Source organism: Dermacentor variabilis, chromosome 3 (assembly GCF_050947875.1).
Source record: "Dermacentor variabilis isolate Ectoservices chromosome 3, ASM5094787v1, whole genome shotgun sequence".
Lineage (NCBI taxonomy): Eukaryota > Metazoa > Arthropoda > Arachnida > Ixodida > Ixodidae > Dermacentor > Dermacentor variabilis.
Genome location: NC_134570.1, coordinates 77,824,141 through 77,840,177, shown reverse-complemented (window position 1 = coordinate 77,840,177; position 16,037 = coordinate 77,824,141). Strand labels below are relative to the sequence as shown.

Below are 16,037 nucleotides of genomic sequence, written 5' to 3'. Positions count from 1 at the left end.
GTTGCTACGACGTATTGCAAGCTGTAGCGCAAATAGAACACGAGCACGGGGAGCAGACGCCACCTGCACTATTGTGTCGCATCTTTTGTGTCCTTCGTATGCCCGTGTGGTGTCTACACTATTGCATAGGTTTTGGAAAAGTTGAGTGTGAAACAGCGAAAGTGCTCGAATGTTTTGATCGTTTTATTTTTTTTTTCAGAGGAGCCACTGGGTTAACCATTCCAACGTCTGCATGGGGACCAAGCGTTGAGGGCGACATCGTCGTGCCCACTGCGGCCTTATGCTCAAGATGCGCCACGGGCAAGCTGCGCTCCGCGTAAAGGTGCAAACCAGCTCTCGTGATGGGCAAATGGAACTCAACCTGTCCGGCTTATTCTTCGTGCAACCGAAAAAGAAAACGTTGGCTGGGAGAATCTGTGCGGCGCTTGACAAGACGATTCGAGAATCTCCTTCGAGCGGTGCGGGACCAAGGAGTGTAGCGATCTGTCTGCTGTGCCATAAGTTCGCGTGCGTGCTGTGGTGTGTGCGCGTGCAGAGCGTTCTTTTTTGTCATTTCTTTGTCTCACTATATTGCTCCCGCGACTGTCCTCAACAGCTGCTGATATCTCGACTGGCTGACAAGCTGCCGCCACCATCACTCCGCGCCGCGACACGTTTACTGCCGTGCTCTAGTCAAAACACTTACGTTCCTGTCCACTGCGTTTAACTGTGGTGCAGAGAAACTTGTTCGCGTCTCCTCGAACTTCTTTATCGCTATTGACGATGCGTTGACGTTGTGAACAGTTACCGATGCAGAAGAATGGCACGAGCAGCGTCAGCACTTCTTTCTTCGAAGTTCGTGAGCTTGGTTGGAATGATATCCGGCGAGCTAACTTATATTCAACGGCATGACCAAAGACAGTGGGCATTATTGTTTCGCCAATTATCCAGTGAGAGACATGGCTGGTGCAGCGAGATTCAAAGTTTTTCGTTATGTTTATTTGTTTGTTTGTTTACCGGTTTCATATGCATCGTTTTATTTCTTTCTCAGACGTGCTTAGCAATGAACATTATTTATGAGGGCATACTGTTCCGCACCACATACAGTCATATTCACTCTACTCCCACTTTTGTTTGTCATGTTCCCTTTTTTATACGCGAAAAATTCGCTCCTGCGCGTATTTAGTGATGGCTAAGTCGTTGGGGCTGATTTGAAGGTGTATATGTTTTTCATCCTGTCATTGTTAATTTTATTACATTCCCAGAATTTCTTTTACTGAATGCATATATTTGGTATTGACAGCTTTTATTGCGCGATTATGAAAGTGGTGCTGTCCGAAGCTATACTTACTAGCACTATTTAGGCAGGTAAGAAGGCACATATTAAAATGTAGTCTATTTACCCGGCTGTGTTGTGATCTTCATCGCAACCCGAACTTTTATTCTTCATAGAAAAGTCAAATTGTTGTGTATTGACGAATGAAAGCATTGATGCCTAACTCAACGAGTGCCCTCGTATAGTCGCCAAACGTGCCATTTAAAAGCAATTTGTAACAATAACTATAGTCTTAAAAGGGTGCTGCAAGCTGCCACTTTGCTGCAGGTATTGACAAAGCCTTCGCTCATGAAACGTGGTTGGGCAGTGCCTTAAGCTCATATGTTGAGCTCAGATAATACGGTTAGACTATTGCAGCAGTATTGTTCGACATGACCCTTGAAGTGTGTTTCTGTAGACAAAATATGAAAACCAAAGCAGCGGTACGAAAGTGTAGTAGTCCTTCTAGCAAGCCTGGGGTAAGGCAGAAGTGATTTTTGCAATAATACATGGTAGTACAGGTGTTCATTACTCCAAGTTCTGGTACTATCCCTTTTATTCACTATATTTTTTTCAAATCAAGCCAAGTGTGTTGGGACAAGGGCGGTGAAAATGTTTGAAACTGTAATCAGCTGTAGCGGATATCGCGTGCTATGCGTTGCATAACCAAACACGAGTGTTTGAGTTCGACAATTGCTTGTGCAAAATTTACTGTTTTAAAGCTTATTCCTATTGAAAGCACACATTCTGAAGATCTCTCATTCGAGTGTTACGTTGCTTATTTCCATAAGTTTTGCGTAGGCACCGTATATTGTGTGTTATTGCGGAGTCATTGGGGAAAATTTGGAAGACTCGCAGGAGCTTAGCCTAAGCTCCGATTACCGCGCTGCATTGACTAGGAAATTGCTTTCTGTTATTGTTCAGGGATGATGTTAACATGAAAGCATTTACCGCTGCAGTGAACGGTTGCCATGTTGGAACACGTGAAAAATGCTGCGTGGTGGTGCTCATGCCGCAATCCTAAAAGATCTAGAGTATTTAGAAGTGAGGCGAAGCTTCTCATGCGCTTAAGCCATACGACCATAAGTCAGAAAAGTCCATTCGCTCTTTGGCTTTGGCGTACTTGAGAGATGGTGCTCTGCGATGTGCGGCTAGTACGTTGTTGTCGTTATCCACTTGCGGCAAGTTTAGGTCTACGCTAAAGGCACACATTAAATTAAGCTACAGTGACACATTAGAGATTCAAAAAATGTAAAGCCTCAACTATGGCCATAAGAACTGCTTCCAAGTAAAAAAGTGACGTGCATGTCGGACAGTGTGACACCGCAGTACAAACAGGCTGTTTCACGTAACCTAAGCCCATTTTACCAAATTGTGCGTACGCTACAGAAATACAAGCGCAGCTCAATGTACTCTTTAGGAACTCAGAAATGCGAGCAGCCTTATTCGTTATTTACAAGCATTGCTTAGTTTTGGAAGTATCGAATTAAATGCCAGAACTTTATTAAGAAGTTGCGAAGTATTTTCAGAATTATTCAGTAGAGTTGTCCGAGGAAGGTAGCTGCTATCGTTTACTTCTTTTAGTTTAGCCCAATGAAAGCGTACCAGACCTAAAAGACCAGGGAAAATAAGGGGAAGGCGCGAGAGGGAAATTCAAGAGAATGGACACAACGAGAACGAGGTAAAAGAAGGAGCCGCGCTCCTGGTTTTACCTTGTTCTCATTTTGCTCGTAGACTTAGCAAAGTTTCATGTGGCGTCTTCTACCGAAGTCGATCTACCTGTTCATATACCCTGTTCTGTCTGCACCATCGAAAATTTTATCGAGAACGTTTCTTTATTGCACTAATGCCATTGCTCGATGACAGCTAGTCATGAGGCCGTTGTTTAGATATCTGGCGCTTTCTCGGAGCTAGAAAAAGCCGTGACAAACATATATATAAGGAACCAAATCGCTTATATATTATTCAATACTGTGAAACATTTGCAGTGAAACCTTGATATTTAGGTTGATGAGATGATCGCTACTGTATGAGAGTCCTCGAGAAATAGTTGGAATTTTTCTCAACATGGCATGAATCCTCCCATCCTCTTGGACCAGCATGAATTTTTCTTCGAAGCTTACTTTCTTTTTTTCCGAGAAATCCGTGTGTGTGTGTGTGTGTGTTTTTAGTAGCTTTGTGCTACAGTCGGGCCGATGATGATTCTTGCTTTCAAGATGACACCGAACGACATTGATTCGACTCAGACACTCGCTGCTGCTGCTTTTTAAATGTGTGAGGCAAGTTTGCCTAACGAGAGAGTGAAAAAAAGATAAAGACAAAGAAAAGACTGGGAGGTTAGCAAGAGGATATCTCCGGCTGGCTACCCTGTACCGGGAGCGCGGGTGATTGTTACGAAAGATGAGAAGTTAGCTGAAACACTTTGTCTATAGACTACCAGCTGCCGATGATCTAATGTGTCCCTTCTTTAATTGGCTATTTTAATTAAACATGATAAAAAATTCCTTCCATCGCATTTCACCGTGCAAGAAAATGCGGTGCAACTGGTTTGTTTTTCTTTCGCCCAGAAAAACTTGTCGATATCATCTCTGTCCGCTCGGTCGGCGCTATTTGTGATTACAGAGGGCATTTTGGATGCGGTACACTGACTCGAAGCAAGCTGAACCAACTGGCCATTCATTGACATTCGAGGTAGCAGGCGCAGGCGCTTTCCGCGAAGAAATTTCCACGATCACCTTTGTAGGGTTTACATAAGCAGTTACTCATTCTGTTTCTTTTGCTTCGTCATCGCACTGCTTGCTCGGTTTGCCGTTTCGCCATTTTCTGGCAAGCATGCAGCGCCATGACATAAGGTGCTGTCGACTCAAAAGGCGGCATCCGAATTATGTAGGCTGACATGGGCTTGCTTTTGCCATTCCATTTGTTGCGGGCCTTTTTAGTATCAGTCTCCTCCACAGCTAAGACATTTCCTGGCTTGAGTAAACCTCACGGGTGTTTTGGAAACATTATTTAAAGATCTAGCTTTATTCCATTGTTTGTTTGATGGCGTCTCTGTACGGCAGTGACAAATTCCTAACGTCGAGGTGTTATTCGCCGTGGTAGCAACAATGGCATTGCAATTTAGGGAAGCGACGAAATACATCGGCGCTGGGTGCATTCACTGAAGCATGTTTATAACAATCGGAAGCTTTTCCCGAGAGCACTTCACCCTTCATGTTTTCAAGAACGCGTGTGTGTGTATGCTCAATGCGCTCAATGTGAAGTGTGCCATGTGTTGCTGACAGGAGAACACGCGTTGTCTGCATACCATAATACCGGCGCTGTTAGTTCGACAACAGCGACGTTTGGCCTCTGCAAGTCAATGACGTATTAATGTCGATGATAATGCTCCGCTATATTTTTGCTTTCTCTCTTAAGTTTACGCGTCACCCGTGCACATTAGAAGCCTTGTGGTCGCGTACAATAAAGTTCCACTATACTTTCATCGGAATCGTACGAAGTCAGTATACCTTTTCGGGACTAATGTGGCCTCCTATTCCACGCGCACGCTGAAAGTTTGCTCACAGTGGGGTTACTGCATTGTTTTTGACAGGCTGTGTGAAAACGGCATTGTGGAGAAGCCTTTCATTACCCAAATCGTAAAATGCGCCTGTTTACACAGCTTACCCTCACTAGTGAAATATATTGCTGGAGTCTTAAGCACTCGTGAAACTCATAGCTGAAAATGATCTCATTTATCTTCACTTTGCCAATCCTATGACTTCATGCTTTGTCTCTCGATGGAAAGGTACAAATGTAGGGCTGTTTGAGAAACATTGTTGTCAATCAACATAACCACGCTTTCCATCGTAACAGTTCGTTACAGTAATCAAAACGGCCGCTGCTCCAACTCTTCAAATAGATGCCTGTATGGGCCGTGCACGCACAAAAAAAAAAAGAAAACTGGTAGGCATAATGTATCGGCTTATACAAATGACACTACTGAGTTTTCCATCGAGCACATTCAGCATAAATGCGGTGGTACATTATGAACTGAATGTTTTGTGGTTTTTCAATATCATTGTTGCAAAGTGTCGCAAGGCGGTACCGTATGAAGCTGCCCATCCCTTTACCTAACAATGCGTCTTGACGACGCATGTGCAGTACAATAAAAATGCCTATTAACAAGTGCAAATAGGATTCAATGCTGCTCAACTCTACGATCTACATTAAGGTTTGAAGACTCCACCGGAGTAGGGAAATACCAATGCTCTCATTATGTTTAATAACAGTACAAATTAAGCAACGTTACCAACTGGGACGCTGGCTGATTATTTTATCACAAAATTTGGTGTTACAAATGTGGATGTGTGAATCATTCACTCCGAACGCCTTCGCGGTACAAGACCACTAAGCTTTTCAGATATATTTCCAGTTCTTAGTTTCTCTGAAACATAAACGACAATAGTCTTGGTAAGTGTATGTGGATCTAGCTTTTAAAGAGCGACTTTTGCCTTCTTGGTGTTTCTTGTTATTCGTTCGAGTGATTGATTCTTTTTCATTTTTGAGGCGGCCGATGCTGGGCTGTTTATCGCTACCACGGTTTTATAAACACATTAACAAAACGCGGTGACGCGTAGCCTCATTTCAATTGGAAGTGCGCGCGAGCATAGTGGAGATGCCTGGACAGGCAACGTTGCTCAATCAGTTCGCCCTCCGCGCAATACTTATGGACCACAATACAAGGCTATTTTGAAGAATGCTTCGGCAATAATTGCCTCGCGGTTTGTCTATACATTCAATACAATGTCGCACGCGAGATATTGCTTAGCTGGCCGTCCAGGACGCTGTGATCTCGTGTATTGTGTTGGAAATGGGCGTAAGAAGTAGGATCGCTTGGCATTAAGCTAGACTTTAACTTGTCTTGTGACCGCTTCAAACAGTAGCGTGTTTTGTTTCTTTTTCTCCAGATGTTTGGTGTAAAGCAAGCCATGGAAGCTATAATTTAATCATGCCATCACGATTCTTTTATTTATTACCACCGGAGATGTCGCGATGTTTTTGACATTGATGTTTTATGCTGAAGCCTATGTGCCTCTGTGTTTATTTGCTCTTGTAACTTAATCATGTACAGTGGTTGTGTGATTTATCGTGAAGTTTGTGCTCACTTTCACGAATTTTTGCAATAGTGTTCTGTGGTTGACTGTGTAAAAAAATATCTTTCAATCCGCATCTGCTGTTCATTAAAATGTCTGATATTTCGTTCGTTTCACTTGCTTCATGTTATTTTCACAAATAATATAGTCACGTTTTTCAATTTGATTATGTCGCACCACTTTTGCATCGTATGCGCCAGCAAGCTTGTAAGTCTGCCGATACCTGATTTACAGCGCTGATTTACAGCGTGTTCTTCCACCCGTTGCTGCGAACCTTATATGCACTTTTTTTCATAAAATGTAGCAAGATACGTAATCTCTCGTGAATTAATATTTTACATTTCGTGCAGAAGATATTTTTCTTGTAATCTCTCAGCCTTCCTCGGACTACAACACCCTGCTGAAGCGGAATATATTTATTTCTATCTTAGTTGCAAGTTTTATTTTTTGCTGAGTTTAGCATAGCCTAACTGCCGCAGGCAATGTCAACTACCAAAGCGTTGCGGAAGCAGATAGATGACTGGGCCGCAATGCAAACACACTCTGAGACAGCGATTTTTATGTAACTGATGCTTCAGTTACGTAAAACTAAACTTTCTTCATGCCTTAGGGTGTTTCGCTGGACATTATTACTCGTTTTCACTGGTAACATGTCTGATCAGACAAAATAAAGCAGTACGGGAAGTATCCAGGGAAGGTGCGCAGTGTGTACGAAGCAAACGAAATTCCAAAAGGCAGACAAGGTTGCTAGCAAGAAAGTATAAGCTGACACCTACATTTCTGCACATTCGAACTAGAAAAGTATTTATTTACAATATGGACAGCTCTTTCACGTGGCCACATGGTGGGTAAAACAACGTGAATTTGTACAAACAGCGCTTCTAGTCTTTTGCAAAATGTGTAAAAAAAAAAATTGCATTTCACAAACACACATGGATCAAGACTCTTTTATTCAACTATAGTTCGCGGCAAAAATGCGTATTTAAGTACTTCGGCTCCGCGCGTACAAGGCCAAACAACATTCACATGGTTGGCACTTGCTCAAGATCAAGATCGACCAGGGGGTTACAAATATTCTCCGTGATGCCCCAAGTTTATTATTGTGAAGCAAATGAAAGGACTTCGAGCGTGCTTTCTTCAGGTAGCCAATAACTGAAGACCAGCCCTTTGAATCGTTGTTATCTATGTTACCGATCGTTTGTTGTCATATAACTTTAAACAAAAAAATGAATCAGATGGCTAATTTCTGAAGTTCTTGAAATATATTTCGGTGTTTTTTTGCTATGGTGAGTCCCATAAAATACCAGCATACCTCAGAGTAGGTCGAACAATTGTTTTATACGCCATACTCTTGGCATCAGGTGTGGTATCCTATTTTGCGTTTTAAGGACCAAGTTTCTTTCGAGTGGATCGAGTAATGCTTTTTATGTGCTTAGTCCAATTTAGATAGGGATTGTTACACCAAGATACTTCAATTGAGCAGTATGTTTAATCTAAATACCTTCAATCTCAATACCTTCAAAAAAGCACCTTCAAGTTATAACTTGAAGGTGCTTTTTGTTTGTGATGCTAATGCACGCTGTTCTGGATTAATTTTCATAACAGAGTCGTGACACCACTTTTCAAGAGTTATCAGGGATTCGTTCAACAGGACTTGGTCGAAAACATTTTTTGCCCAGCAAAAAGAAGAAAGAAAGGAATGATCGGAAAGCAGCCTAACTTCAATGGGAGGGGGGACATTGAGTGGTGTATAATTAACATATATTAGAAATAAGATGGAGTGCAATACCGATCCTTGTGGAACTCCGGAAGAAATGTAGGAAGTAAGAAAGCGCTCTTTTGATAGCCCAACGAACTGTTGCCTGTTGTGTAAGCAGGCTTCAACCCTCCTAATAATTTCAAGGTCAATCCCGAGGGCAAGCATCTTATGCAAATTAATTTTGTGGCATAACTTGTCAAATAATTTCATAAAATCGACTGACACGGTATCTATTTGTCCACTAGATTGATTTCTGAAGTGCAATAATACAACGTTTCAAATAGTAGTATTAACGTCGAGGCACACTTCGTGAAACCGCGCTGATTAAAATGAAGAAAAATACCACTACTTTTCGTATCTTCGACTATTTGCGTTCGAATAATACGTTCCAAGACTTTACAGACTGCACACGTGATTGAATCAGACGATAGTTTCCTGCATCTAGTTTGACTCCAGCTTTAAAAATCAGTATGACTCTGGCTAGAAGCCAGTCGCATGGACGGGCCCTGACGCAAAGACAGGATAAAGGGTTGGACAACAAACTTGTACACGCAATCACAGTAACTCTTCAGAAGCTCATTTGGGATCATGGGAGGATCTAGTGACTATTTAGTCTCCAGCTTCAGCAGTAATGTCATGATGACTTCCATGACAACCGAAGCTTGATTTTAGCTGTACGTTATCGGCATTTCGCATGTCTGTAAATGAGTATCTGGAATGAACACTGATCTAAAAAATTATTTAATTCCTCAGAAATGAAAGGCTGGATTACTGAAAATGCTACCATGTGCAAGTATGCCGCGTACTGAAGGTTTAGTACCCGACAAAGTACCTCCGAAACTTCTGTAACGCATTTTTCAAGTAATTAATCCTAGCTTGAAGGTCAAAGACGTAAATATCGCGGCGCGAACAAGTCCCCAATAGTCGTTGCCGTATATTTACAGCGCTGTCTCTGTGGTTGAAAAAATGCGCTTATTTTTCAACGCTTTCTTGCGCAACAAGTGATGACACTCTGTGTGGATGCAAGGAATTTTTGTTTTCGTTCCGTAGTCTCTGGATTTGGTTTCCACAGTGCCGGCGTTTCAGTGATCGCTGGGGCATCGGCGCTTGCACGAAGACTGGTTTCGTTTCGCGAAATGTTTCCGTTCGTTTCGCTAATAAAAACTGATCTCTATCACGTTTCTAATCTCTAATAGGGTCACCGCCAGATTCTAGCTCGTTTATTGCTCACTGGGTTGCGATTACATCTGTTCACTAGCGCGTGCTGGCATATACAAACGATGACGTCACATAGGAACGATGCTGCCAAGCCTGCGTTTCTTTTCCCGAGATTCAAGAAAACTGACCAACCTCGTTGGCGAGGGGACGATGGATTACTGCAAGTTTCTGTCTCGTTTGATTTTTGCGACGCGCGCACAACCATTGAGTTTTCTTGCGCGTTCATGAACACATAGATTTCGCCATGGGCATTGTTGCACCTGGCGATCCCTCGGAAGGGAGCCTGCTTCACCGGCAGACGTGCAACCGTGGAGCTCCATTCACGTTTCGTCGTTTACTCAAGGCGAATGTTGGGAGCTCGGTTTAGCGGAGGCAAGTAATGCACGTTTTAACAGGTTGAGAACGGAGAGTCGACTGATTTTATTCCACAGCGAAAGCAGGTTGCCGTGTGGCGATGGTGGCGCCTCCGCGCTTCAAGGGTTTTTATCAAGCGTTTTGAGAGAACTTCACAATGGCTTCAGAATAGGTAGGAATTTTGATGATAACTTGTTTGTACTTACTCAGTGTATTGAAATATCAATATTAGAAAGGAGACCGTTATTTGCGGCCTTTTTAGACATTAAAGGTGCGTATGACAATGTAGACTGCAACATTTTGTTGGTTACTCTGGAAAGAGAAGACTTAGGCGACGATTGTATGTTGCTTTTGAGAGAGATTTACCTAGAAAATGCCGTTTGCGTTGAATGGAAAGGAATGAGGAGTAAGTTGATATCAACAAGAAACTGAGACAGGAGTGCCGTTTATCTCCGCTGCTGTTTGTGATGTAAATGGTTAGTATGGAAAGGGCGCTAGAAAGGTGTAATATCGGGTTTAATCCCTCATGAAAACAGGCGGGTGCAGTATAGTTGAGCAGCAGCTTCCAGGTTTATTTTTGCGAACGACATTGTTTTGCTAGCTAACAAGCAAAGTGATACGCGACTTCTGGTTAATTTCTCTGTCTGGACGGGAAGGCGATAAGCTAGGTATGAAATTTAGCGGTAAAAATCGAGAGTTATTGTATTCAAGGCAAACAGCGAACAGACAGGGACAATACAGTGCCAGGAAATACTTCTCGCAAAAGAATATAAATATTTTGGTATATTGATAAATGAAGGCAACAGATATCTGTAAACACAGGAAGAAACGATAACAGTAAAGGGGAATAGAAATTTGGCTATAATGAAACAGAGCGCTATGACGATGCAAAAGGTACGAGGTGCTCCAGGGTATGCGGAAAGGTGTGATGGTTCCAGGACTTACTTTTGGAAATGCGGTTGCTTGCTTGAAATCAGAGGTATAATCAGGACTCGATAGAAACCAAAGGTCAGTGGGACGCCTAGCATTAGGCGCTTAGGGGAAGACTACAAATGAAGCTCTGCAGATAAATATGGGCTGGACAAGTTTTGAAGTGAAGGAAGCTCATAGCAAAATTAATTATGAAGAACGACTTTGGAATATGGAAGAAAGGAATTGGGCTGGTAGGGTGTTGAGGTATTTGTACAGAAATAACATTGATTCACAGTAGAGGAAAAGAACCACGAAGCTTACCAGCGATATGCGGCATCTATGGTGAGCAACACAGCAACAAACAACGTCAAGCGGAAATTCAGAGAGGCTAAGATAATGTCATGGGCCGCGGCAGCGGAAAGGAAACCTGCCATGAGTAACTACTTATGAGGAAAAAACGAAATGAGGAAAGAAACAATTTATGATAACTCAAATTGAAGCTCATTACCTGTCGAAGCGAGATCAGGATGCCCGAGAACACGCACCTATAATGCGAGATATGAGAAGGCAGAAGAAGCATGTGCTTGCTGTGGTAAAGCTAAAGAAAAGATGGAGCATGTTTTCTTATAGATTTCTTTAGCGACTTCGTGCATTTTGGGTGGACGTCTGCTGGTCTCCTGCAATACTGTCGTGCCAAGGAAAAGAGGGAAATGCTTGACAGCGTAATAGATAGCCAACATCTCCCTCCGGAAAGTGCTGTACCGAGATTCTGTGATTTTGAGGCGCCTTGAGAAGAATCCCAGTGGCCTCCTGTCTGTGCCATCATGCCGCTCCTGTACTGCATCCACTTTCATGGTCGACGCGGCTACCATAATGCAAGTTGCGGCGCTGGGCAACTGATGAATCAGCAACATTGCAGTCACCAACCTCGTTTTGGCTTCCTGGAAGGAGTGTTCGTACCCCGATGACGAATGGAACGTAGGTGGTTTTTTGGAGTCGCGAGGTCGTTAAGCGGCTGAAGAACTTCGCACAGGATGGTACGAAACGCTTGGTGAAAATTTGTGAGCCCCGGAAACTCGCGCAATTTTCGGAAGGATGTTGGAGGGGGGAAGTCCTCGATTGCCCACACTTGTTACGAAATGCGACGGCCGATAAAATTTAGGGCTTCAACTCCGAAAATGCATTTCTGTGGTGCTAAAACCAGAGCCCGTTCATCCAATCGCTCATATAGAAGGCGAAGGTGTTCTTCGTGCTCTTCGTCTGTGCGACTTGCAGCGAAAATATCGTAAAGGTAGATGAAATGGACCTGAGTTCGCACGTAATCTTGTCCATGAACCTTTGAAAAGTTTGCGCCGCATTCTTCAAACCGTAAGTCATACGGATAAAGTCAAATGGGCCGAGTGGAGTAGTGATTGCTGTCGTCGGTATGTCACTGGGTTTCACAGTAATTTGGTGGTACGTGCTGATCAAATCGATCTTGCTCTATATCTTGGTTCCTGCCTGACGAGCGCCGGTCATGTATGTGGGAAAAGTAATATTGATCCGGAGTATTGACTGAATTCAGAGCTCGATATTCGCCACGACGCCGCCAGCCGCCATTGTACTGCTTTGCAAACAGATGCAGAGGTGAAGACCAATTGCTGGCGGAAGGACAAATAACGCCGAGTTGAAGCATGTGTTCCAACTCACGGCGACCGACTTCCAACCTCAGTCCAGCGAGCCTCCGTGTCCGCGCGGCGATATGCGGGCCGCTGGTGGTGATATGATGCGTCATCTCGTGTTTCATGGGCAGTACATAGTTTCGGGGCTTTGTAAGTAGCGGTTGCTAAGCAATTGTCGTACGTTGAGACTGGCCGAAACGTACGGATGCCAGATGGGGTGAGCTTGGACTGCAGGCTAAGTACATCAAGGAATGTGACGGTATATATCCTTTAGGCGCCGATCGCGAACACTGACATCTACGTTGAAATGGCTGAGGAAGTCCGCTCCCAGTTTGGCAAAGCTGACGTCGGCGATCACAAAGAACCATCTGTGCAAGCGCCGGAGTCTGATGTCTAGCGTCATTGGCCGGAGTCCATACGACGCGGTGGCAGTGTTATTCACTGCGAGGGTATTTACTTGCCACATTGGCGATCTTCGGCCGTGGCGGGAATGATGGGCAGCTCGGCTCCTGTATCGACGAGGAGGCGGGTGCCGGAGATGCGATCGACTGCGAAGAATAGGCGGCTTGCGCGAGAGCCGATGCCTCATGCCGCCGTTATCGACTGGCCGGTGCGTTTGCCGTCTACGAACAGGGCTGGTTGCAGAGACTTGATTTTTCTCAAAAGCGATGGTGATACCAGCAGAACTGCCGTGGTGAGTCTCTATAGGTGGGCTGCGAGACTGTGAAAGCGAATGGTTGCGCCGAAGTTGGCCGCCAAAGTTGCCACCCGTCGTGAGCTTCTCCAGTGCACTAGTATAAGGCGGTCGACTGTTTCCTCCAGACTCTGGAGCCGGTCTCTTGGCTCTGAGACTCTCGCAAATGCGATAGGTAGGTGTGCTACAGAGGAGCACTCGCGTATGCGGACAGCGAGTGCAGCTAGCCGATCGAGACTCGTCGGAACCCACCATCACCATGCATGCAGACAGTGGGAGGCGCTGCAAGAACAGCTCGCGCAAAATTGGAAAGCTGGCTTTCGTTTGCGGAGCAGTCACTTAGCAACTGACGCATCCGGGGCAAGAGTTTTGATGGCTGTTGGTCGCAGAGTTCCTCGGATAGGAGCTAACGAAGCGTACTCTGTTACGATGGCTCGAGGCGCTGCAGGACCGCGGTTTTCAGCTCGTCTTATGCGCTGGCAGACGGTGCACCGCTAGCTAGTTGTCTATGGCATCGGCGATGTCGGAGGGTCGCGCGACGGCGACGACGTGCAGGTACCTTACTCACTAAATCAGCGTAACCTGTGACTAACGGACAAGCAACTATGTTCCGAATCATCGGGTTTTCGAGCGCCCAGGGCTGACAGGTGACGAGTACCCGCCCGAACTATGACTGGACCTGGCGCCGACGGTGACGCGTAAAGAATTACAGCTCACTTCAAGACGACAACGCCGCCATCCGACTACCGTAAAGGCCGCTCTCCCGATCCTGACAGACTGACCGTCACGAAAAGATCACTAAATGGTGAAACGGACCATTGTCGAGGACTCCTCTGTGAACGGCGTCGACAGCAGGTTCACAGGTTGCCACGTGGTTGCCACCTATAGTACAACGTTGGAGACCAGGGAGTCCGGCAAAAATTGTGGGACGTTGGGGGCGGGATATTGTGAACGGTTCGGCGTTTGTGGTTAGCCAGTGAATTCCCTCCATGAGTGAAAGAATGGAATAAACGCAATAAAAAGCGGATCTGAACGGTTGTGAGAAGAGGCTAGGACGTGCGAAGACGTTAGCTCCGAGAGATGGAGCCGTTTTTGTAAAACTCGATCGTGTAGTTTTGTACATAATCCTTTTTCTCATCTCTAGCACGTCGCTTGGGACCTTTGTTTCTCCCGGCAACTGGCATGGCACCTATCCATGGAACCTTTGTGGCGGCGCGGAACTCTGACTTCAAAACAGCGTGTGTGCCGGTTGCTCTGCTGCGAGTGAGTCCAGCCGTGATTCTTCCTGTGCAGACTGCTGACCAAGTGCCAACTCGGTCTAATCGATTTAAGTGTATCTACCTTTTTTTGTTCGTATTATAAGTATTTATGCAATCCCAGCTGCATTCAAGAATAAACAATGCATATTTACCCGCAGAAAATATTTTTGTCACTTTATGGTCTCATTAAAAAAATGTGTTGGTTGAAATAGATCAGTCTGAAGATTTTAAATCCGCAATAAAAATTTTGATCCTGGGCGCTTGCACGTGCCCAAAAAGATTGACCATCAAAAGGTTAAATTGCAACTTCGACTGCTTGGATTCCCTCCGAACTTGCGCACTGAGTAAAGAGATAACGTCGGAGTTTCAAAGCTTTCTGTTCCGCGCTCGCGATAAGCTTGACTTCAGAGAAATAACAGTACGCGTCACGAATTGATTGTGTTTATGTTGCTTATATCTTTTGCGGCACCAAATGAGATAAGCAATATCTTGCAATGAATTTAATATAACTGGAGATGTAGTTTACGTTATCGACTAAGGGCATTGAGCTAGAGCATATTCCATACAATCGACATTTGACGTAGGGTCAGCTTTATTAAGTTTGTAATCGTATTGATTGGACTTTCGGTACAACTTTCAGCAGTAATAATTACCATTGATTTACCTTTATTTACGGCGTCATGGCTATTGTGTCGACTCGCCTGTTTGTATTTATTCTTTCATTACACTTGGTTATGTTTGACATCGGCAGGAACGACTTCCGCATGATAACCAATTATTTTATTTGGAACCGCGCATACTAAATCGTTGACGAGGTCCCGTTAGCTCGACAAACGGACTTGAGCTGCTGCTTTTCTTGACAATATTTAAATACACCTCCGGTTTCTCAAAGGCATTCAATTGTTGTCAAGCCAGGGACAAACTTGAAGGCAGATGAATTGTGAGCAGATTTGTTTACTAAAGGAAGTCGCACTAGGCTCGCACAATTGAGTGACGCGGAACGACACGCAGCTTCACTGCTGGGTTCGGTTCCAAGAGGAGGCGCCTGGGTTCAAACTTCACGGGAACCTGAAATAGGGAGAGATACATTTGTGTGATCTATTTCGCTACCTTGTTTCAAGAAAGGTTACTTGTTCATGTGATGGTTCGTAAATGACACGGGAGATAGGCAGAAGTCCTTAATAAATGCATTTATGAAAGAGAAAATACCGAAAGTGTCATAGCACCTAATCCCCTTTACAATTATTCCATCGTTATTGTGCACCGTGCCGATTCCACTTGCCTCCACTACAGGTTGAACTGACGTGCATTCAGCCGATTAGAAGAACTTATTCGCGTTTCGAGCAAGGAGTTTTGCTTTTGCCAAGTGTGCCCCAAGATTTCTTGGAAATACTTCCTCAGTCCCCGAACGCGCTCCTTGCAGCGTATAGGGCAAATTTGTACGTGGCCTCACCGCATGATACTGACGAAGCATCGGGGCGCGGGGGCCAGATTCAAAAATTATATTTCACTTGAAACAAAAATAAAAACAAAATGTTGACCGAAATCGAATGCCAGAAAGCAGGAGGAGGAGGAGGAGGAAGTGCAACAAGGAATAGACGGAAAGACAGGGAGGTTAGCCCGTTCTCAGGCCACCTCGCACTTTATATCATCATGTCTTTACGAGAAATACCTGATCGAGAAAATCATGAATTACAGGACCAAAAGCGAAATTTTGGGTTCCTGGCACGTTATTTGATGCAACTTCTAAG

At 44.5% G+C, this 16,037-nt stretch overlaps 2 protein-coding genes across 6 annotated transcripts in view; one reads left to right on the top strand and one right to left on the bottom strand.

Annotated features, from left to right (window-relative positions):
* The window catches only part of LOC142575918 (uncharacterized), a 235,836-nt gene extending 229,293 nt beyond the window's left edge, over positions 1 to 6,543 (top strand). For all 4 annotated transcript variants that reach the window (XM_075685722.1, XM_075685719.1, XM_075685721.1 and 1 more), the window contains exon 9: positions 200 to 6,543. In XM_075685722.1, coding sequence (XP_075541837.1) covers positions 200 to 250 — 51 coding nt within the window. In that variant the 3' untranslated portion in view covers positions 251 to 6,543. The remainder of the gene's footprint in view (positions 1 to 199) is intronic.
* Positions 6,544 to 15,044: 8,501 nt separating this feature from the next.
* LOC142575916 (cytochrome P450 3A16-like) overlaps positions 15,045 to 16,037 on the bottom strand; it is a 61,037-nt gene continuing 60,044 nt past the window's right edge. For both annotated transcript variants that reach the window (XM_075685715.1, XM_075685716.1), the window contains one exon: positions 15,045 to 15,354. In XM_075685715.1, coding sequence (XP_075541830.1) covers positions 15,259 to 15,354 — 96 coding nt within the window. In that variant the 3' untranslated portion in view covers positions 15,045 to 15,258. The remainder of the gene's footprint in view (positions 15,355 to 16,037) is intronic.